This window comes from Chinchilla lanigera, unplaced genomic scaffold (genome assembly GCF_000276665.1).
Source record: "Chinchilla lanigera isolate Chin_1 unplaced genomic scaffold, ChiLan1.0 scaffold00055, whole genome shotgun sequence".
Taxonomy (NCBI): Eukaryota; Metazoa; Chordata; class Mammalia; order Rodentia; family Chinchillidae; genus Chinchilla; species Chinchilla lanigera.
This window is the reverse complement of record NW_004955456.1, coordinates 4976486-5000214: the sequence shown is the minus strand read 5'-3', so window position 1 is coordinate 5000214 and position 23729 is coordinate 4976486. Positions and strand designations below refer to the sequence as shown.

Here is a 23729-nt window from a genome sequence, read left to right as displayed (position 1 = left end):
TGTGCATTCTGTTGATGCTACTCATTGCATGCCCACTTCTAGCCACAAGGAAGGCTGAGAGGTAAAATCTTGACCTGAGACCACATCGTGACTGTGACCCAACGATAGACAGAACCCACGCTTCCTGCTGAGAATTCCAATAACACAAAATGGTGAATGAGAAGAAAATCCACAAGTATTTTCACTTTTCAGATATTGATGTTGATGCATATTTCCTAGAGAGATTTTCACGCACCCACATGCAGCTTTCCTAATGCACAGTATCATTTTGCTGTTGCAGTAGTAGGAGCATCCCTGCACGCCGTGGGTGCATGTTAGAGAACATCTGGGAATGCTCACACAGGGGAGGTACCTTTGCATCTGTAAGTTTCATCCTACCCTGCTGTGGAATATTTACCACCCCCACATTTTTATTATTATAAATAAGTTTTATACACTCATAGTTTGTGTTTCCTAGGACAAGTTCCTAGACGGGGAACTTTTGCCAAACTGATTTTCCAAAAGTTCTGCCAATTTTTACTCCTGGCGTAGGAACACTCCAGTGATGGCAAAGCTTTTAGAGACTGACTGCCCAAACTGTAACCCAAACACACTTATGTATCACACAAGGCCAACACTGCAATTAAACCTGAATACTGAGGTTTTAGTTGGGAAAAGACAACTCACACATTAACATCTTTTGTCTTAAAAGAAAAACACAATAACAGAGTTTTCAATGGTACAGAGTTTTATTGAAAGGTAAAAGTTTGCATTTGGTGTGCTTTTGCACAGCTGATGTGATCTTTGCTATTGTGTGCATGCTGATTGTTTGTCAAACCTTGGCTGGGACAACTTGGCTTGTGTGCCAACAGGGAGGGCCCTGCATGCCTGCTGCGGCACGCGTGCCATAGATTCTCCACCATCGGCAGAGGAGATGACCTACTTGCAATTACTGAGAAAATGTCTTTAACTTTCTGAGTATTTTATTGGTCTTAGATCTCATAGTTTTTATTTGAAATGGTGTGTGTAGGGGAAAACATTTTTTTTTCCCCCAAAGAAAACACATATGATCAAAGTCTTTCTAGTTAAAAAAGTTTTAAGATCTATTGATTTATAATTAAGCTTATAATTTTTTTAGTTATAAATAGGTCTTTGACTCTCTCCTACCTGTTATTTGCCCCTTTTGTTTCTTAGATTTATACTGTTTTATTTATAAATTAACATAGGTGGCTTTTATAGGGTGAGTATATGAAGGGTATTGGCCTCTACCCTGTAGGTTTTGTTATCTTTTAAATTCTGTTTTTCTTTTTATCCCTGGGGGTTGAAGGCAGAGCTTTGTAAATGTAACACAAGTGCTCCAATGCTAAACAGCAGCCCTGGCCTCTGTTTGTTGTAATATTTTAAATATTAGCTTGTTGTGTTTTAACACCCTTGTTAGGAGTTTAGAGTTTTGCATTGCAGATGTATCAAATATGTCCTTCCGGGTTTCTTAGAAAGTATTTTCCCACCATGAAGTCTCTTAAATTTTTAAGACATTAGCTACTCACTTTGTCGTTTGCTCCAGTGCCTTGGCCGTGTGACTGTCTAGTGTACCGCCTCTTTTGAATTATTTTAGTGGTGTACTAAATGTTAATGTGTGCTAGGGCGCTTTTCCCTCGTGACTCTCCATATTTTCCTTCCTCTCACTAAATAATTTTGCAGACATGCTTTATAGTTATTTTCAGTTTTTCTCATGGGGAGTCATAAAATTTGTATGGGTATTATGCCATGCTTGTATTATTATAGCTTAGGACTCATATTATTAGAATAATATCATAAAGTGTAAGCCTTTATAACATATTCTACATTAAAATGATATTTAAGATATAATTTGAATTATAATTAGAAATTAAAATGTTATTTATAGCAATCTATTTTATATATTATATACTTATTAAAATATAACATATTTTACATATGAATTTACTCATACACTATTTTCTTACTTATGCTAATATTATATTTTATATTTATAATAATAGTATGCTATATTGTTTTATATTACACTAATTTCATATTATGTTTTCCTATTTTTAAAATATTCACAATTTTTCTTTTTTTCTCTCTGATTGATTCAGGTTTTTCCTTATGTCTGTTAGTAAAGTTTTATTACTTTTGTGATAAAATATTCACTGTTTTTGCTAAGCTCTTTCTTATGTTGTATTTTTTGTCCTGTTACTAAATGCTTCTCACCTACATATTTTATTACTAGCCTTCCGGGTGCATGGAAATGTTAATAAGTTTTTAACTGTTTAATTGGACAATGCTTTACTTTTCTTGTTGCTGAGACAAAATAACCAACAAAGGAGGAAAGGTTTACCTCGCTCACACTGTGTAGAGGTCTCAGTCCACAGCTGGCTGGCTGCAAGGCTGGGTGACATGGCCGGCGGGCGGAGAAGCAAGCGAGCAAGGGGCCTGAACAGTGTCTTTCTCTCCCTTTTATACTGCATCCAGGGTACCGAGATTGGGGTGATGCCAAACCGATCAGAAGACTGACTGAGTAATCACACACCCTTAATCCCAGCGTGCACACCCTAGATCCTGCCACCTCTGAGAAAGCCCCATCTATGACTGCATGAGGCTTTGGGGGATGTCTAGAGACACTTAACATAAATTTTATGAGTTTTGGAAGCATTTTATTCGGCTTTCATGGAGTTTTTATATTAAAAACCCACACAGTATGCCCTGATGGTATTTTTAGCTACTTTTAATTTTTCAAGCTTGCGTCCAATCTACCACCCTTTGGCTGTGGTTCACTTCCTGTTTCTTCCCTCTCCTCCCAGCATGGAAGAGTGTGAGGCGCTCTGCACCAGACTGGCCATCATGGTGGATGGCAGCTTCCGGTGTCTCGGCTCCCCTCAGCACATTAAAGACCGGTAGGTTGAGCTTCCTTTGTTTAAGTGTTTCCTGTCAAATCCACAGCATGATGCAGTATTATAACTAGAGATGCTTAGGGGACAGTTTGAGCCAGTCAGTTAGCTTCTGACATTCAATAGGAGGGGAGGGCCCTGAGACACTGAGAGGTATGTTCAAAAACTGTAACCAGTAGGTCAAACATATAGCTATTTGCAGACATTTTGCCTAAAACATTTTGCTCTCTTTGTCCCCTGCCTCACTGTGGTAATGCTGGTAAGGATGAGAATCTGATGGCAGGGTGGAGACCCAGGCAAGAACAGGAATGACCTTCTTGCATACAAAGTGCCTTCTGCAAAGGGTGTCCCAGTACAACCTTCCAGCCCGAGTCAGACTTCCGGCAACACCAAGCACCACACTTAAGTAAAGACCTCTGTCCATGGCAGAATGTGACAGAGGATTGCTGTGCTACTTTTCATTTGGGTTAATGAGAGAATAAAGATTTTGTTTTCCTGTGGTCATGAATCTTTTTGGTTTCTCTCAGAATAATTATCTCTTCATGCTTTTTTTCCATTTACTTTTTGGAAGCTTAATGATTTTGTTATCAATTTCTATGAACATTTTTATGTCCTGTTGTAACTTTTTTAGAGTTGCCTGAGTGATTTTCTAATTTCCTTTAATTTGTTGTTGACTATACTTTTTATAGAGAGTAATTTGGTCATTTATGTTGATAAATATTTTTCTTTTCCACTTATTCAGTCTTATAAAGGTTAAAATTCTCAAGGAGAGATTTGGTAAATAATTATATAGAGAGAGTCTGCCCAAAAATCTGTACACGCTTCAGGTAAAGAAAAATAGCAAATGCCTGGAAGCTAACGGCCGTCACTTTGAGCACCTCTTGTAATTATAGAGGCCAAAGATAACTTGTTATAATCTCATGGTGTCTCAATAAATTTAGCATTACAATATTTATAGAAGTTTTTCTTTTCCTGAAGTGTGTAAATATTTTTTGGTGGACTCTATACATATATATAAAGTTGAAATATTTTTATTTGGGAAGAAAATAACCAATGCTTGGCCTGAAATGATAATTAGGTAAGGAATATTCCTTTTCTAGGGGCTGAGGGTTAAGTAAGACAGTACTGGGACTGCAAACTTCATTGCTATTTTCTCCGATTTAAAACAAAGAACCCTGTAATAAATAAACATATGAGTACATGTTTCCACAAAAGTGAGATAAAAAATAAGGGATGATTCCTGGGCATCTGTACCTAAAAGTCATGTGTGGGGTCCTTCACTGCCAGGTGAACCTATAAAAACCTATTCTTAGTGTATATGCTGCTAATCTTTAATAAGTGTGCTCAGAAGAAAAATAATATCTCACACTCTCTAACCTTTATGGATGCTGTCATACAGCTTTATAGCCCACTCCTGATTGTTACAAGATTCATGCTTGAGGTTAACCACTGGCTTTATGTTGGGTTGGCTCCTGTTGGCCACAAGAGCCGGCAGGACAAAGTGGGTGGGTAGAGTTTTCCTCCAGTTGCTGTGGTCTGCAGGCCACACAGTGTGTCCACTCTTAAATTAACCATTTTTGATCACCGTACCCAGCAGCTTGGACTTAGGTTCATTCATTTGCTGGCCATTAGGACACTGAGGAAGCGTAGGCCTTAAGCTGGGCACTTGGCCACTAAAATAAAATCTATTTTCTGTTTGGAAAATGGATTTTGTGTGGGTTTCCTGCACTCTGGATCATCCTCTCCATTGGGTTATCAAGTTAAGGGTGTGTTATTAGGACGAGCATGGACTCCAATGCTTCTAGGACAGTCATATGATACGGGGCAACCCTGAGTATAAGAGAGCTTCATGAGTGTATGTGTGAGCGCATGACTCTGTGTGTGTGTGTGTGTGTGTGCATGTGTGCGCACGTAGACTAGTGATCAAAGCAGAGCTGAGAAAGAGCGCTGGCTACCTAATAGCCAATGTCTTCTGGTGCTGCTAGTTTGTCCAGGTAATTAATTAGTCATTCATTTCCAAGTCCCTGGCCTTTCATACCTTGGGCTTGCCCTGAAAGCCTAGTTACCTGCACATTCACAGCCCAGCATCAGCTGCATCTCCATCTGCTTGCTGCCCTGCCCTTGGCAGGGACTTGGAAGGAGGCTGAAGCGGGAGGGGTGGACCGAGTGCTCTGAGCAAGGGAAGATGAAGAGGCTCCGGACACACAGCGCTTCCAGATTGAAGTGTGTTAGACGATGTTCTGATTTGAGGAAGAAGATAAACAAAAGTCTGTTTATTGATAAACACAGCAAAGCTTTCAGTGATCTAAGGAAAAAGCTCAAGATTATTAGTGTTTTGATTTCCTTGAGTTATCAAACATGAACATTTGGGGGAATTAATAAAAATGGAATACATTTCAAAGGATGCCATCAAGCACATGTTATTTAGCCGTTCAACTTAAAATATAAAGACTTGTCTGGAAGTGTTTTTTGGTGGATTTTTTTTTCTGAAGAATGAAAGGAAGACTAATGATGTTTGAACTCCCAAGTTACGACAGTGTGGATAGCTGCAAATTAATATGTCACCTCATGTGACACCATCTGATCCCTTGTGACAGCTTTGATTTAATACTTCTACAGCACAGTCCTATAAACACACGGGCTGAGATTAAGATGACATCACCAATAATAAACTGACTCATTTAAAAATGGAACCGATAACTCAATATGTTTTTGTCGCTTCCTCAAAGGGGATAGTGGGCATTGGTAGACAAGCACACGATGGGGAACCGGGGGTGATCTGCCACCGGTCCTATTTTGTAGCATTATACTTTGGTTTAAGACATCGTAAAATTCCTTTGCTGCTACTCACCCCTGAATTAATTCTCTGTGTTAGAAACAGTTCTATTAAGAGAGAGAGAGCTGTTGACTGAGCTCCAGATCCTCAGGATGCCTCCTCCCCAGCTGATGTGTGCAATTTGTCATCTCGTTTGTTTTCCCAACATCATGTTGCAGGAACAAAATTAATGCTGTTCTAACATAATTACCTGGGAAGAGATTTAGATTCTCATGCCCTGCTCCTGCTGGGGATATCGGTTGGCTGCCTCTGGTTTTGGAAAGTCAGATCATGAGCAGTGTCCCCCGGAGCTGTCACTTAACCAAAGGGAAATGCTGCTTTCATTTCTTAGAATTGTATTTTCTCTTGAAAATAAGCAGATTGCTTCTCACCCACAGCGAGCACAGGGACGAGATGTGCTGGAGACGGCTTCCTTTTTAGATGGATGAGTTTTGTTTGCTGGGGTCTCATTCCAGGCCACACAGTCACATTTGTTCACTGCTTTTGTTAGAGGTGATGAAGGCGTGATTCCTCATCTTGACAAAATCATTGCGGAGTATGAGCGAGGCACACAGCAGCGAATACACGCAGTGCTGTGGTCATTGTTCTAAGAGACTGGTGGGTGTGATGCTGCGTGGTGCACTTGTTTACATCAGCAAACGCCTCTGAATATTCACGGAAAGCCAGGGATTGAGTGGTGAATCATGAGCCCTATACGAACTGGGCTAGACGCACACATCAAACACTACAGCACAGACACCGGAAGTGCCTGGAAAAGATGTTAAAGCACGTGGGACAGGGAACTGAAAGAAGGGAGTGTGCACTTGCAGGGTTTTAGGGGAAGGACTGGCCCAGTGGCTTTCTGGACAAAGAGACGTTTCAACCAAGAACGCCCATTAGCTGTGAATGCGTAGAGAGAGAGGCATAGCAAAATAACGAAGCCGTGCTTAAGAATAGCTTGACTGCAACAGAGTAGAAGTTGAATACTGGGGCCTCTGCTTGCGGGTTATAATTCTAATGTAATAATGGAGGAGCAAGGAGAGGAGAAAGGGCAGACTTTTTAGCAGATCTTTTTTGTTCTGTAGATGGGGGTTAAATAAGACAACTAAAACCAGCTGCTGGCAGGGACACAGAGAGAACAGTGTGTATGCAGGGGGCATTAGTCAAAAAATATAACTGCAACTGGCTCATGTGGGATTTAAGAAAAGAAAAAGAGCCTGGGGGCTTGGAGCCTGGAACAAACGGTGAAGTCATCAGAGAGGTGGAGATACTGGAGGGGAAGTGAGCACGAGGAGGGCTGGGAGCCCTGGGAGGAACTGGGGGCTTCTGGGAGGAAATAGGGCCTGCTGGGAGGAACTGGGGGCTGCTGGGATTCTGCACTGAGTGCTTTCCACCATGGCAGGAGGCAGGAGGCAGAAGGCAGGAGAGGAAACCCAAAGGTGGGGTGATTACTGTATCCCATTGACATGAGGACAGAGAAGCTGAATTCATCACAGCTTTGCACCGGCATCTAAGAATTCTGCAGTGGGGCAAACTGAGCTTAGCTTTATTCTACTGCATTTGTAGTAAGCCCACTTAACACACAGTGTTCCCCAAAAGTTTATATGCAGCATCTCCTTTAACCTTTATGACACAAATGACTCCACCGTACAGAGGGCAAGATCTAAACAAGCTGGACATCTGCCCACCAAGTTACTGTTGAAAGCAATCTCGACTCTCCATTTCTTGCCTCTAAGCTTCTTAGTCTTTTCCTAACACTATCGGTCGTCTCCGCGGACCTTACCTGTCCTCGTTAAAGGGCAGAGTCCAGCTTGGACTCCTGGGGCCCCAGACACTCAGGAAGGAGAGACTTCTGTGGCTGGGGGTGGGGGCTGGGATGTAGAATTTGCAGAGAGAGGCACACACTTTCTCTGCCCCTTCCTTCCGGATCACTTGGATGCAGTCGTGATGCTTAGAGACGAAGCAGCCTGACGCCAGGTGTGAAACTCGCTAACGTCTCCGCGCTCTTGGGCCGTCCGTCCCCACGCGTGGGTCTGAACAGACTGATGCTCCTCTTACACACCTCACAGATTAATTACAGTGCTCGTTTGTTTATCTGCTGCTTTCTACCTTGCCCAATAGATTGCAAACAGCTCCAGGGTGGAGTTTGGTTTTCGTTTACTTCTGTATCCACAACATTTGGGACATGTTTTGTTTTGGGGGCTTTTTGTTTGTTTTGTACTACCCTGGGTTGAAACCAGGACCTTTGCACTGACTAAGTCACATTCCCAGCCCTTTTATTATTATTTTTTTTTTAATTTTGAGACAGGGTCTTGCTAAGACTCTAAGTTTCCCAAGCTGGGCTCGAATTTATGATCCCCTGCCTCAGCTTCCCAGAGTGCTGGGATTCTAGGCATTCACCTCCACACCTGACTTTAGTATATGGGATATGCGTATCCCATATACTCAAAGGTCTAGCTGAACCAGTGAATAAATATCTTAATGAATGCAGTGAAGCCTCCAGCATGCACCAGGCCTTTGCTGAAGGAAAACCCTTCTTAGGTTATCTACTGTGAGTGGATACGAAAAGGAATCAGCTCAGGCTGCAGAAGCCCTGGGTTCTGTCTAACTCAGGGAACACCTACCATTAATAACAAAAATTGACCCCTCTGGTAAAGGCTTTTATTCAGGTCCTGTTTATTGCTAACTAGAGCAGGGCCTGCTTGATCTCCAAGCAGTATTACTTGCTGTCATCCGCTGCCTTTGGAAATAGGACAGTCTCCACTCAGCGTCTCCACTCACAGAAACTATCAGGTGTGCAGTTCAGGCCTAATTGCTGCCCTGGCCTTGGTAATGTTTTGCTATCACCTTCTCTCTTAAAAAACCAGATTCAGAGCAGATGCTCCTGGACCTGCCAAGAATGAATGTGCAGTGCAGACAGCCGACATGAGCTGCTCTGAAGTGCAGCTGTCACCACGAAGTCTGATTTCTGACTGTAAATACAGCCCAAGCTCAGAAACACACACAGCTTAGGCAAGAAGTGGGTTGCTGGGAGGGCAGGACTGTATTTCAGGTTGCACAGGAATGAGAACTGGGGCTGGAGAGATGTTTTTACTCTGGATCCAACCAATCAGCCTAAAGCTTATTGGAGTGAAACTCCGAGAGTGGTTAACATTTCTCTGGCTAATAGTTTAAAAACATTTCACAACTCTGACGTTTGGTTCCATTTTAATAAAGGGATAAAAATGTCTCTGTCTTGGTTAAAGTTTGTCACAGAGGTGCTGCAAAGTGCTTAAAAACTGGTGTTTTGAGATGATTGTCATTCACCCTCCAAGACTTGCAGGTTCTGGGGAGATGAGCCGGGCTGGTTGGGTAGGATGGGGCAGGGCTGAGCTCCACACCCAGCCCTGTTGTCTCTCAGCTTCCTTCTGGGCCAAGAAGACCGCAGCATAAGGATGGCGGCCCAGGTGTGCAAGGCTCCGGTCACATCCCACCTGCCAGGGGCCCTTTAGCCAAACCAAGGCACATCGCTGACCCGTGAAAGGAAGAGCAGGCAGGGGTCCAGCTTTCGGTGGAAACTTAACCCCTGGGTTCATGCAAAGTGCATGAGTATAGAAGAAGTAAGAAATCAGGGTGGAAATTGACACCTGCCAATCTCCAAGCATTCTGCCACCTGTTTTGAAACTGTGCATGTCTTTTTTTCTTTGTTTCTTAACAGTTTTATTGGGATGTATTTCACGTATCATACAGCTCACCTATGTGAACTGTGTAATTTGGTGGGTTTTAGTATGCTGACAGATATGTAATCCAGTGGGTCTTACTATATTGACAAATATGTGCAACCACCTGGAAGTTAACTTGCAGAGCATTTTCACCATTTCAGAAAGAAAGTGTCTCTTCAGCTGTCACTCTGGTGCCCTTTCATTTCTGTCAGCCTACGCCAGGGTAAATCTGCTTTCTGTCCCTGTAGGTTTTTCTCTTATCGATGTTTCACGTGGATGGAAACATAGTGCTCCTTTCACTTAGCATAGTACTTTAAGGTTGTTCCATGTTGTAGCATGTATCAATACTGTGTTCCTTTTTGTGGCTGAATAATGTACATTTTATTTATCCATTCATAGACAGCTGGTTATTAGGAACAATTTTCCTATAAACATCCATGTATAGGAAGGAAGAGAAAAATGCAAGTTAGCTATACTATTAGTGTCTGTTAGTTCAGTGAAAAGGAATATTTGTGCTAATATCGATGAGAGAATTTTTTATGCCCATATTTTGTACTTTGAGTAACTACTTTGAAGATGGCAACATGTAATGTATTAGCTATTGTTATTCTCCGATTATTTTGTTATGAAATTTCTAAGTCATATGGGGTTCTATGAAATTTTTAAAATTTACAGAGCATAGGTTTTGCGCATTTTTTGCTAACTTTAATGCTAAAATTTTATTCAGTTTATACTATTGGAAAAAGAATGATTTTCTTAATCTTATTTTGGAGTTTTCCTTGCAAGTGTATAGAAACACAGTTCCTTTCAGTGTATTGATCTTGTGTATTTCAACTTTGCTGAACTTTTCTTATGAGTTCTATGTAGTTAGTATATTCCTTAGGATTTCTATATAGGCAGTCATGTAATCTGTGGATAGGGACAGCCTTACTTCTTTCTTTTCAATCTGGATGCTTTTTCTTTCTTCCCCATGTCTTACTGCCTCAGCTAGAGCTTCCAGTACAATTGCTGAATGGAAGTTATGAAAGAATTGTGTGTACTTAAGAAAGTACAGTCACACACTCTCCCCATCTGGGAGGGATAAATTCCAAGGAGCTCGGTGAGCACTTGAATTGGCCCCAAACCCTGTGTGCTTCTTTCTTCCTATGTGGACACATGTGATAAAGTTTATAAAATAGACACAGTAAGAGATTCGCAACAATAACCAGCAACAAAATAGAATACTTACAACAATATTATAATCAAATGTATTTAAAACATAGGAATTGTGTATTTCTAGAGATTTCTATTTACTGTTTTCATAGTGCAGTTGACGATGTGTAACCAAACCCTTGGGAAGCAAAACCATGCATTGGGGTAACTCTTCTATGCAGACTCTGCCATTGAGCATTAGTTTATTATGGGATTCTGGGTAATAAACCAAACTAAGGTGAATCTCACTTGATTGTGATATGTAATTGTTTCACCATTACTGGATTTGATTTGCTAGTATTTTACTGAAGGTGTTAGTGTTCATGTTCTTTTCTTAATTCTTTTTTATTTTAAAGGGAATAAAAATCAAAAAATAGTAAAAATGATACATAATTTTAAAACAAGATGATAGGAAATCAACAGATTGTTATGTAGCATATTGTTATCCTTAAAGTAATTGTTCAGAAAGCTTTAGGCTGATTGTTTGGATCCAGAGTAAAAAAACTTGGCAAATTCCCTGGTGGGGAAGCCAGATATAGGCATGCAAAACTGATAAAAATTAAGCATTAACTGTTCCTTTCAATAAAACAATAGAAATGAGTAGTACAATTATCTTAGCTATTTGTGTATGTATACATATATATTTTCCTTCCTTCTTTCTTTCCTTTCTCCTTTCCCTCATCCCAGTTGTTCTTTCCTTTTGAGCAGTTTCTTTCCCTTTCACAGTATCTATCGTACTTTTCAGATTTTGTTTACTCTTTCAGTTGCTTAAGAGGTATCACTCTATAGGGTTTGCCCTATTTTGTTTTATTTTGCCTTGTGGTGTTTTTTCTGGTTTATTAACATAGTGATACTGACCTGATAGAATGACTGGGGAAGTGTCTCTTCTGTGTTTTGGAAACTCTGTGAAGATTATTTTCATTTCCCAAACCATTTGGTAGGAATCACTGGTGAAGGAATTCGGGATGTCTTGTTCTTTCGAGATCAGTGACCCTGAGCCTGCTTTCATTTCTGGCTTTCATATCTGAGTCCATCCTCTTTTCTTCTGGTCAGTAAAGCTTAGGATTTGTCACTTTGGATTTTTTTCATAACTGTACTCCATATGGTATCCCAAATTCCATAGCCTGCTTTATTTTCATTGATTTTCTTTTTTGGTTTTGTAAATCCTTGATCTTACTAACTTCCATTCTAGTTTTGATTACTTCTCTTTGCTTTAGGTTTAGCTGGCCTCTGTGTTTTGGGTCTCGTAAGGAATAAGCTAGGTAACTGTTTCATGAGCTTTGTTATGCTTTAGTGGAAGCATTATAGCTATGTAAAAAAGCTCTCCCATGTACTGTATTAGCTCATCAAGAAGCTATGGAACGCTGTCTTTATGTCCATGCATCTCAAACTTGGCAAATTCCCTGGTGGTTGCCAATTTGTGCTGTGTACCCCCAACTGTTAAGATTCACTCATTGCTCCAGTGTTTGCAGCAATACCATTGGCATAAATTTCTCTACAGGTGAATGTAGTCCAATTCAAGCTCCCTCCCAGGGCTAATTCCCAGGAACAGGGTATAGGGTATGTTGTGATGATGGGAGGTCTCCTCCCAGCTGTCTCCCCAGCTTCTCTCTGGCGTATTGGATGGCCTGTAGCTCAGCCTATATCTCATCTCCCATGAAGCTAGTAAGTTCCCCCTTGTCTCTCCCCATAGCATGTACCATTATTAAAGAAACCTTGCTTATGTTTGAACCTCTCTGCCACTGGTGTGTCAGCTCTTTTGGGAAGACACCAGGAGTTATCTGTTTTATATCTCACTTCTCCCCCAAAGTAGAACATCTGAGTCACATTCCTGGACCAGGAACGGGAACAACCTTTGGTTCTCTCTGAGAGGCACTGAAGTTTACTGGCAATGCTCTTGGAGGGGGTGTGCTGCCCCCTAGATTTTTCTCAAAATTTTTTCTGCCAGTGTGTGATTGGCACGCCATTCTCTGGGCTGTGGACCCCCAAATCCTCATCATTTCTCAAAGTAGAGCCTCTATTTCATGAGATGAAGCTGGGTAGATGCAAGCACTCATCACTTACCTGCTGTTCTTGCCAGCAGTTCAGCCTCAGCAGTGGGTGCCCAGGGCCAGGATGAGAAGTCCTGGCATCCTGCCCTCCTGGGGACAGAACCCCATGGCTGGGAGCTCGGCACCAGGGCACTCTGCTGCTGCATGCCCAGTGTGGAGGAGAGCACCCGTTTCCCCACGCCAGGAGGTGGGAAGGAGTCAGTAGGTCTTGTTTGAAAGACTGTGGACTCTTGGTGGTCGGTTTCTTTTCTAATTTTCACCAGTCTCCTGGGCAGTGGGTCTGTAGAACTCTGAACACCGTCCTCAAAGAAGTCTGTTTATGTTCACTTCATTGCATCTTGCACCTACCTCCACGACAGCCAGGTCCACTGTTTCTGACACCGTGGAAATATTTAGTGTTCTCTCACGTTGTAAGCATTTATAGTATTTATTACTTACTAAGACATACTGGAAGGGATACTGCATAAGGGACAAGACTGATCCTTTCATTGGACTTTGTCTAGGACATCACTCCGGCAAAGATTCAGCCACTTCAGTGTGTACATCTCACACCACCGTGAACGAGTTCATTTACTCTGATAGAGTTCCTCTGGTTTTTAAGGAGGGTTTGGAGGACTCCAGAGTAATTTTGAAAATATTCCCACACTGTTTAATTCATTTTCCTCTCTCAGCTATCACTAGGGTCTTTCCTGTCTAATTTCACTACAGGGAGGGCCCAGGACCTCTGTGCATCCATCGCTGGAGGTGACGTAGTCTGCATGGCCCACTTTGTCTTTGTATCTGCAAGATCCCACCTGAATCTGGGCTTTCTTGCCTGGGCACCCCGTCAGTCAAGCTGGGCATTCCCCAAAGATGTTTTCAAGAATTCTGTGCATTTAGTGCTTTCCTGGTCCTTTTCATACAAGGCAGAAGGAGGAAGTAGTGAGAGCCCCGGGCTTTCCATCTACCTGGCCCCACTCTGCACCCCTGGGTGCACTGTGTCCTGGCTCACCTGGAGGCTGGCATCATCCTTGTCCTGACATGCAGAGGGGGAGGGTCTGCTCCATGTGGGCCCAGACGCTTCTACTCAGAGTGTAGCTTATTCAAGCTTTTCCTAAGCAAAAGGAAGAAGGTTCCTCTTTCTGTCAATCCCTTTAGGCTTAAGTACACGTATATCTTGCACGTTACTATTTTCTTGCATGACTTTAAAAAAGGGATTTAAAAGTAGAAATTTTAAATATGAAATCTGACTAAAGTCCATAGAGATTATTTGTGAACTGTCTCCAACCGAACTCCAAAGAGGTTTAACCCGATCTTCCAGAGAGATCCTGTCCCTGCAATGCTTAAAACTGCAGTGGGAGAACGTGTGCAAAGTGTGATCACAAAGCACAGCCCGTGCTTAAGTCAGAAAGTTTTGACAGTAAAAGACACATTGCCATTGGCGCCCCTCCGGATGCTCCCCTTGCTTCCAGCACACTCCTCCCACCACCCTTGCTGCTTTCTGCGGCAGCTCTGGAGTCCTCTTTCCTGAGGGTCTTTAGTTGCGCTGTCCCGGCTGCTTGAGTGCTCATTTGGACTTTGAGGAAGAGCCGGATGTTCCACAGTGCCCCGGGTCCAGTGAGTAATGTGGATGAGGGAGGACACAGCATCATGTTTTTATTTGACTAAAGCTACCATAAGCATTTCGAATTGATTGAGGACATCAAGGCAGCCAGGAAAAGACACTCAGGAAAGAGGACCTCCAGAGCTGCTTCAGAAAGTGGTGAGAACCAAGGGATAAATATGTACAAAGTGACGGGGAGGGCTCTGAGAGGGGCGAAGGCCAGTGAGTTTTACTATAATAACTGTTTGTTTTTATTTAAACATTCACCACATATTTGATCACATCTTGAGTTGTTTGCCTGCCTGCTGCATACCACCCCCGTACTGCCCCTCACCCTGGAAGCCCTTTGCGAAGTCTCCATCTCTGCTATCACAGACAGTGGCTGCACAGGTGAGCTGGCCTGGGAGCTTTGTCATTTTGATGATGATGCTGTCTGCCTGCCTCTCACCCTTGCAGTATATGGGCTTCTCTGCAGGCAGTGCTCACAGCACCAGAGAGTAGACTGGCGTGGCTTCTTCCGTGGAGCTCCTTCCTAATTACAGCCCTGGGCTCGGAGACACAGGCAGGAAGGCAGTGCCTGCATTAGATCCCACTTCCTCTCTGGGAGATGCTGATGTGAGAACAGCGTGATGTCTGCGCACAGCTGACATGCCGGATGGGGTGGAAGGAGCTGGAACCTTTTCTTTTTGCTAAATCCTCCTCTACCCTGGGACCTGTGTTGTGCAGAATGGGTGGAGACTCACAGAAATACTATTGCCTTTGACTTTCAGGCTTTTGATTTGTTGATTTAAGAAAAGGACCCATTTTGCAGCAATTTCCTGTTAGGGCTGTGCTCTGGGCCTGAGGTTCCAGGTGCTTGTGGGACCGAGGGATGTGAAGCCCTGAGAGCTGCCTCTAGCTCCGTCCCTCTGTCCTCCAGTGGCTGCTGAGGCTTCCCGCTAAACTCAACCGGCCTGCTTGGAGAAATCATTTTTTAGTGTCCTATGGACTCTTTTACCAGGAGGAATTGTACAAATGCGTGTGTTTTTATTTTGCTTCTCTTCATCAAAAATCACATAATTCATTTCCACAACAAAGTAATATTAGGAACCCTCCGTGCTCTGAATGCAAGTTGCCTACTGTTACGCAGAAGATCATGATGTCAGGAGTCTCACTTCATGGGTAGTCATCATATTTATATGCCTGCTTTCTCCTAAAAGTGAAAGAGAAGGAGAAAATAAAAACTCTTACTTGTCATGACTGAGAGATACAGAAAATCACTTTGGTAATGTTTTCAATCTTAAAAGGTACCTTTTACCTGCCTAGACTCTAGGGTGTTTCCGAAATGAAGGAAGTGCTTGGAGAATGTGCACAGTGTGAGAGGTCAGAGGAGGAGCTGGGACTCAGAGCTGTCACCTCGCCACCCTGTAAAGAGGGGACCCCGTGCTGAGTGACATGTATGATGACTGACATGAGGCCACTTGTCCTTTTGTACTGTTGCCTGGGCTGTTACCACAGGGTTTCTGACAGTCCCTTCTGATTACTCTAACAGTGGAAAAGAAAAACAACAAGAACAGGATATTGTGCTGTTTAAGAAAAATAGTGTTCCCGTTACACAAGATCTTAATGAGGATTTTTGCCCATCCATTGCTTTGTCCAGTAGGAACTCGACACCTCACGGGGTGTTAGGGTCAGTGGCTGAGAAACCTACAGCTTTGTCCTCTCTGAGCTGTGCTCCAGCTGCTGAGGAGGCGCCACAGACCTGGGGATGTACAGGATAAAGTTATCTGACTCCAAGGTCAAAGGCTTCTGGGCCAGAGGACGGTCAAGCCCAGCTGAGTACCAAATAAACACACTGGGTGGACAGAGGAGAGGGTGGAGGAGGGGGTGGGCAGCAGGGAGAAGTCAGAGCAGAAGGCTGTGGTCATGCTCGACAGCACGTGGACAGGGTGAAGGAGTACGGCCTCTTCTGATGGCAGCATTGGCCCAGGGTCTCCATACCAAATCTATGTCCGGTGGAGTCATTTAAGAAAGTGACTCTCTGCCTGTAAAATGACTCTTTACCTATGAACCTCTGGTAGCTGAGACAAGAGGATTGCAAGTTCAAGCCCAACTTGGGCAAATTAGAGGCTTAGTAAGACCCTGTTTTAATATTTTTTTTTTTTTTTGAAAAGGGCTAAAGATGTAGCTCAGGGCAAAAACCCTTCTTTCCTATTAGTGGGAAAAAAAGTCCTCCCAAAAGCAAAAGTGACTGCCCTAGCTACGGAGAAGAATCTTTCTGGGGAGATGTGAGTCACCATGATTCAGGCTTCTGTTTATCACGAAGCCTGTCAGCCACCCCACGATCTTGTCTTTAAACTCGGAAGCTTACTGAGGCCCTTTTCCAAACTGATTTCTCCCCGGGAAGAATGCAGGTGCCAGCTGCCAAGCACGGATTTTGTAGAAATTACTTGTTGCTTGTCAGAAGTTTTCTTCATGTTAATACTTTGGGTCTCTAGTCCTTATTGTTCTTATTTGTGTGAGCAATGATTAGAAAGTTTTGCAAACGAAACTTAAGCAAAATGGAAATCTCAACGACATGGGGATCCAGTGAGCTCTGTTGGGTCCCAGCCCTGTCAGGTGACAGGGTAAGCAATAATGGAAAAATGTCCCAGTCTCTTTGGTCCCAATGTTTTACATTTTATAAAGAGGAAACACTACCTGTCATGAGGAGCTACTTGCAAAGAATGAAATCAGTGCATGGATGCTGTCATGGTAACAACAGAGGGACGCTGTGCATGGTCACCACTAGACCAGAGGCTGCTGTGAGCCGGAGATCGCGTGAACCTGGCTGCTGTCGGGTTTGCTCTTCCTGTGCTCCCTGCGGTGAGCCAAACACAGTCCTCAACCTCCTCGAGATTCCGTCTTGGGTCTGGACAACAGAGGCAGAGATAGGGATGCCAGAACCGCAGGGGGTTAACTGGCATCTGTATGCTTGGCCCCACTCAGGGTGGATACAAGGGAGCTCTGCCCTCTGTTCCGTCCCCTAGCTGGGTCACCTGGAAACCTACATAACGACGAGGAAGCTTCTAGCACAGAGATGCCTGCCACTTCTCAGGTCCTCCCCTACATCCGCCTCCTGCCCAACGCTCAGACAGCCTTCCTGGGGGCCACCCTCTGCCTCCTCCGCTTGGTACATCCCAAAGACAGACTGTGGCCAGGGAGTTATGGAGGATGAGGACCACTGCAATGCAGTCCACCGCAGAGGCGCCAGCCCAGGAGTGGGATGTGAGCTGAGGCGCCACCAGGGTCCCATGTTCCCCGGAAGATGCCAAGACAGAAGCACCGATGGGAGATTAGGTGGGAGCTCAGGAGATCTGTGCCCCTTCTGCCTGTGTTCTTGCTCTGTGACGAATGGGAAAAGCCAGTTTTAAAAGTCTTTATACTGGGGCATTTAAGAAGGAGGGCACATCAGTGTGTGTGTGTGTGTGTGTGTGTGTGTGTGTACAAGAGAGAGACAGACAGAGACAGAGAGAGAGACAGAGACACAGAGAAAGAGACACAGAGATACAGAGAGACACAGAAAGAGACAGAGAGACAGAGAGAGAGAGAGAGAGAGAAAATTCCTTATGAAGCACATTTAAAATAAGAGGATGTGCATAGAGACACCTAATAACACTATTAGGCATTTCTCAGTTGTATTATTTTAAGTCCAAAATTAGCTTCCACGCCAAGGACTATCCCAAGTGTTCCACAAGGACTAATTCATTCTGGGCCCTGATGACCTTCTCGGTGGCTGCTGTCATTGCTCTCTTTTTCTACTTGAGGCAACTGAGGTCAGAAACTTTCTCCAACTTTCTGGGACCACATATCTTCGAAGTGGAGGAGATGGGTTCAGACCCAGGCTGCTGGGACCTGTCATCTGCAGCACCAACACTGCATTGCGTCTCATCATCAGAATTGCCAAGAATGGCGAGATCAGAAGCACAGCTCCACCCAGAAATATCCACCCAGGACCGCGTGCTGTGGCCAGGCGCCATGGAGGGCTCCCGGAGGGTACTTGGAAGCACTGCAGTGGCATAGCCCTTCACCCCAAAGCGCCTCCAGTGTCCTGTCTCAAGCCCTTCCTTACATGGGTGAAATATCCCCCACTTGGGAGGGCTTAGGGAAGGTGGAGGGGGATGGCTGGTGGTGACACTGCCACTGCTGTGGAGGAGAGGAACAACGGCTGAATCCTCTCCCCTGTCCCGACCCAGCCGGCTGGCTTTTACATATTTTTAGAGGTAGTTAAGCAGGAGCTTCAGAAAGGTCCATCTTGGTGTGTGATCATGCACAGTTATCAGTGCCTCAACAACTTCTCAGCCAAGTGTCACCTCCAGAGGATGTGACCTTGTTGGGTCAGGCACAGACCTCAGGAGATGACATCTGACAGGCTGAAGCCAAGGCAGGAGGCGGGACCACAGACTACTGCATGAGGAGCTGCAAGGGCACTCACAAGGTTGACCTGGGGTCCCCAAAACTAGCTCACATTATCTTAGGACTTCTGTCCTTGCCACGCAGAGCTTTAAAAGTGATCCACATGCAAACGTGTGTTGGTTAGTTTCACTTAGGTTAGTTTCACTTTGGTACGGCACGTGATGTTACACTTTGACATATTGTTTGTAAATGGTTATTGAAGGCTTTGGACATCCTGCTCCACTGATTCATTCATTCATTCATGCATTCATATCTGTCAGTGTTAGGTATGAGGTGTGGAGCTGTGTAATATATTTGAGATAGATGCATGTGCTTGGAAAGATGCATCCGTGAACAAAATAGACAAGAACTTCAGCACCCTGGTTCTTTTAAGTATTTATTTCTTATTGATTGGGTCTTTATTCAGAGGCTGTTATGTGCCCAAAATCATCTTGGGTCCCTACAATGAGCCGGTAGAATAACACACAAAGTTTTTGGAAGCCTCATACACCCTTAAAGCTTAAGGATCTGAGATTAGGTCTGAATGTAACATTGTGCCACTGCTTGGGCATCTGTGCCGGGACTGTCCTTAGGTCTACCGTCTCAGGGATGGCGCTCCTTGGGTCAGAGACTTCGCCTGCAGTCATGGGGCTGTCCCCGAGACTGGATCTGAGTGCAGTAAGGAGAGTTCTTCTGCATAACAGACAGAAATCTGCCTGAGTAACCTGGGGCGCATCTCCTCCCATCTTCCTCCCACCACATTTTAATTCTTGGGATCTGGAAGCCAGCAGTGACACCCCCCAGGGCTCATTTCCAGGCCAGCCTTTGACTTCCTCTGCCTCAGCACTTGGCTTCCTTTCCAGGTTTGCATTTTCACTGCTCCTCTTTTGTCCAAGGTGTGGACTCCTGGGCTCGCTGATTTCCTTTTAGTTGGAGCCAGTGTCTGTGACAATGCATGCGGGCAACAGCAACTGTCTCATGGACTTGGGATTAATTTCTCCACGTTATCATTCTGAGAGTGCAAAATCTCCCAACCATTTGAAGTAGTTCAACTGCCTCTGCATGAAAAAGGACTTGAATTTGTCCACCTTAGGACAGTACAGTATAAAATATAAGTGCATTATAATCACCATGTTTTTATTTGACTTGGTGCTCAGGTTTGGTGATGGTTATACGGTCAAAGTTTGGCTCGCTAAGGAAGAAAATCAACCTAGCACTATTTCTGACTGCTTGAAACTCCACTTTCCAGGAATCCAGTTTAAGGTAATGCTAATATTCTGCTGTACCTCTTGGCTTTTGGCTGAAAACATCTTGCGAGTGTCCTTGTCCTGTTGTAATTATTCATTTTTGTGGTCTTGGGTATGGAATCCAGGGTTTTCACACGGAATTGTATCCCCAGCCCTTTCTATTTTTAAAGTCAGGGCCTCACTGAGTTGCTAAGTTCCCTAGGCTGGGCTTGAACCTGCAGTCCTCCTGCCTCGGCTTCCCAGCATACTGTGACTATAAACCTGGACCACCACATCCGGTTCTTCTTTTTCTGTTTTTATTCTATTGTGTTGCAAGATGCTAGTGGCCATCTTGGCCTCTTTAGGAAGAATTGGCCGTATCTCCTTACCTACCCAAGGTGGCACAGACAGCTACCGTTCCTTGATCAGGCTACAGGATGGCAAGCTTGCCTGGCTGCTTGTTGGATTGCCCAGAGCAGACTACAGTTATGAGTTCACCCCTCTTATCTATGTGCACAGTCCTCATTTAGCCAGGTCACAAGACTACCGAAGTTGGTTTCTTCCATACTTTTGCTCTGGGTTTGTGGGCTTGGAAGTCTGAGCATCATTTTGCAAGAAAGAGATCACACTCTTCTTCAAATGTCATGTGGTTTAGGGAGCGCATGCGGACAGAGCTTCCACCAGGCCTGCCTTCTGCGTAGACCGGCAGAATCTCAGGATCTGAAGTACTGAACCTGATTGTGCATTTTAACCAGGTGACCGGTGCTTCTTACACACACTGCACCTTGAGAAACACTGTCCACAGTGCTTTTGCTCAACTGTGTGATCCTGGTTTATCATAACTGCTAACAGGCAGTAGTTCCCAAAGTAGCTTTTCTCTATTTATCTCGACAACTGTTTGGTGAGGAGGAAGCGTGGAGGAAGTGTGCTGCGCAGAACTCTCGCTCATGCTAAGAACGATCCTATAAAGCAGAAAGCACCGTTTTCCATTGGCTCCCATGAAAGCGAGGACCCGAACAGTCTCAGCCAGAGCTGTTCAGCTAATGGGGAGGCCAGCTGGGAACTAAGCTCATGCCCCGAAGTGCAGTTCAGGGAAGCGCCAGGTACCTGTGCTATGCCACATTGATTTCCTACTGTGGAACTTCTGGAAGCGTTTCTGACCCTTCAAAGCAGTTTAATCCAGGTAAGTGCTGCTTAGAAGCATTCGTCATAGACACACAGAACTAACCTCCGCATCTCCCTGGGGCTTATTGTGCGATTTGAAAGAGAAGTATCTGAGTTTATTCAGAAGATGAAAGTCGTGTGAGCAGCCTTGCTGAGTGATTTCTGACCGTGGGATGTGTTGTTCCCTTTCTGTTTTTGTTTGCAGGGACAGCGCCTTAAATTGTTGGAATATCACGTACCGAAAAGATGGGGGTGCTTAGCTGACTTGTTCAGAGTTCTAGAGAACAATAAGGACTTCTTGCATATCGAGCATTACTCCATTAACGAGACCACGCTGGAACAGGTATCGAACCCGGAGTGATTCGGTGGTACCGTGGTACCTCCTGGGGCCTAGTCCAGTGGAATTCAGAATCAACCAGATTTCGTTTTCAGCTCACCTTTTCTTTTAATTAATCTTGTTCAGTTTTACAGCAGTCTGGTGAGGGTGGTGTGTTAGGAGGTGTGTTTATTGTATGCCCTCCACTCAGTTTGCATATTCAAGTATGGAATATCTTGAATATGTAAATATTGGATATCTGTTTACATACGTAACATTACATAATTATTTACGTATTTATGTGTTTATAATGACAGTGGGCATTCAGGAAATTAAATCATGTCATGGTAACTGTTCTTTCCCACTTTGCCCAGTCCCCAAAAGACTAATTGGACTTCACTGTAATTGACTGTTAGCTAACTTTGGGGAAAACAAAAAGTGTTTGGTTTACTAAGTGTACCAGAAGTGTACAATTATACCCCAGTTTCTTTCTAAAACCACACATAAGGTACTGAGAATTTTCAGGTGATTTATTAATTGTCCAGAGGTGTTTGCCACTCCTGAGTGGAGTCTTCAGTGGACAGACGTACCCAGGGTGGTGGACGAGAGGATGGTATGAATGCTTGGTTTTTGCCTGCTAGGACAGGTTGAACACACTGCTCAGAGATAATCTCTTCCCTTCTGATAGGTGGAACAAAAGGCTGAGTGTTCTTAGAAGTTCCATCTATTTTCTTTATTTCTTTAGGTATTTGTTAATTTTGCTACTGAGGAGGAGCGCCCTCTGCACGCTACTCTGGATTCGCCCACCGAGGGTCACCGCCCATCTCACCTGCCTGTGTAGCCAGTAAAGGAACAGATCCTGGTGTTTTGTTGTGTTGGATGCCCAAGCTTCAAACAGCAATGCACCTGAGAACACAGAGGGCATCCAGCCTTCGTCTCTCCTTCTTTGTCCATTTCTGAGACTCTTGATTAATAACCTGCAGACTGAAAGGTCATTCTTTTCTGTAGACTTTTGGATAGCTCCACACCCCGACAGGGGTTATACAGTTGCCAGGCTGGGTGGGTACTGAATTCTTTGGGATGAAGGTGCAGATATGTAGACAGCGTTCAAGCTGAGACTCCCTGGGTGTGAAACCTGATCCCACTTGATCTTACAAGGTTAACTTTTGCTTTGAAAGACACGGAGCTCCTCCCCGACACTGTTCGCAAACTTTCCCAACTTGCTTGTGTTGAGAACATCGTCAAGGGCTGTTTCCTATTTTTGCCATCTTCCCACTAGACCTGCCTGCATGGTTTTAAATAAAAAGTAAAAACTCAGTGACTTTTTTTGGCTTTTTGAGACAGGATCTCGCCATGCAGTTCAGGCTGGCCTTGAGCTCACTTTGTAGACCAGGCTGTCCTCAAACTAGCAACAATCCTCCTGCCTCAGCCTCCTGAGTGCTGGGATTACGGGCATGCACCACCATGCACCACCATGCACGGCAAAACTCAGTGATTTAAATGCAAGCTTTTCCTAAAACTGGATGACACTATGCCGTATGATGTGGGAAAATTGCCAATTTCTTCATACAAAAATGCTTTTTAAAATTAATAATTAAAGAGCATTTTTGATCAACCTATTAGCACAATTAAAGTAACTGAGCTAGTTTTTATGTCATTTTTGATAGTTTTACGAGAATCTCACATAATTTCCATAATTTTATGTGATTACAGAAAAAAAATAGAATGTGACTTTGTTTCTTAATTTGGACAAATAATTGCTTTATTGTTATTCCAAGATCTGTGGTTTCACAAAGCCTGATGGTTCTCATACTGTATTGGGATCTCCGGGAGTTTGGTAGAAATGCTGGTTCCCAGGCCTCCTCCTTGAGCTGGTGACTTCCAAATCCTGGAGCTGGAACCTTGGGATTGAAACAAATGTGTTCCAATTTGAGATCCGGGAACACATCTAGGTACTGTCTAACTATACAAGCAAAGTCAGCAGCGTAGACAATAACATTAGCCTTCTAAGTTTTTCTAAAAATTATGTCATTCTCAGAATTGTTGTCCTTAAAGATGTGGCTCTCACAGGTCATGTTAACCTGATATTTTGCATCTTATGGCTATAAAACATAAGAAATCAGTGGCTCTTCCACTGAAAACAATTTCTTGCTGCACATTCCGGGGCATCTGTCCGGCAGCTTTTTTCTATGACCTCAGTAGACCACCACGTTCATTTGACCCTGAAATTTGGCCATTTCCAATCCGAGCACTGGAGACTGGGAGCTCGTGATGGAAGGAAAACCCTTCATTGTGACATGGCTTTACTAAAACCAGATTTCATGATATCTGTCTTTCCGGATGATGATTTTATATCGGAGATAGAGTTTAAATGATAGGAAT

The 23729-nt window shown here is 43.9% G+C and overlaps 1 protein-coding gene across 1 annotated transcript in view; it reads left to right on the top strand.

Moving 5' to 3' along the window:
* Positions 1-22711, top strand: part of Abca13 (ATP-binding cassette, sub-family A (ABC1), member 13) — a 363756-nt gene extending 341045 nt beyond the window's left edge. The window contains exons 56-59 of the mRNA XM_013520510.1: positions 2802-2894; positions 19799-19904; positions 21237-21374; positions 22093-22711. Of these exons, the coding sequence (XP_013375964.1) occupies positions 2802-2894; positions 19799-19904; positions 21237-21374; positions 22093-22188 (433 nt within the window). The 3' untranslated portion in view covers positions 22189-22711. The remainder of the gene's footprint in view (positions 1-2801; positions 2895-19798; positions 19905-21236; positions 21375-22092) is intronic.
* Positions 22712-23729: the final 1018 nt, after the last annotated feature.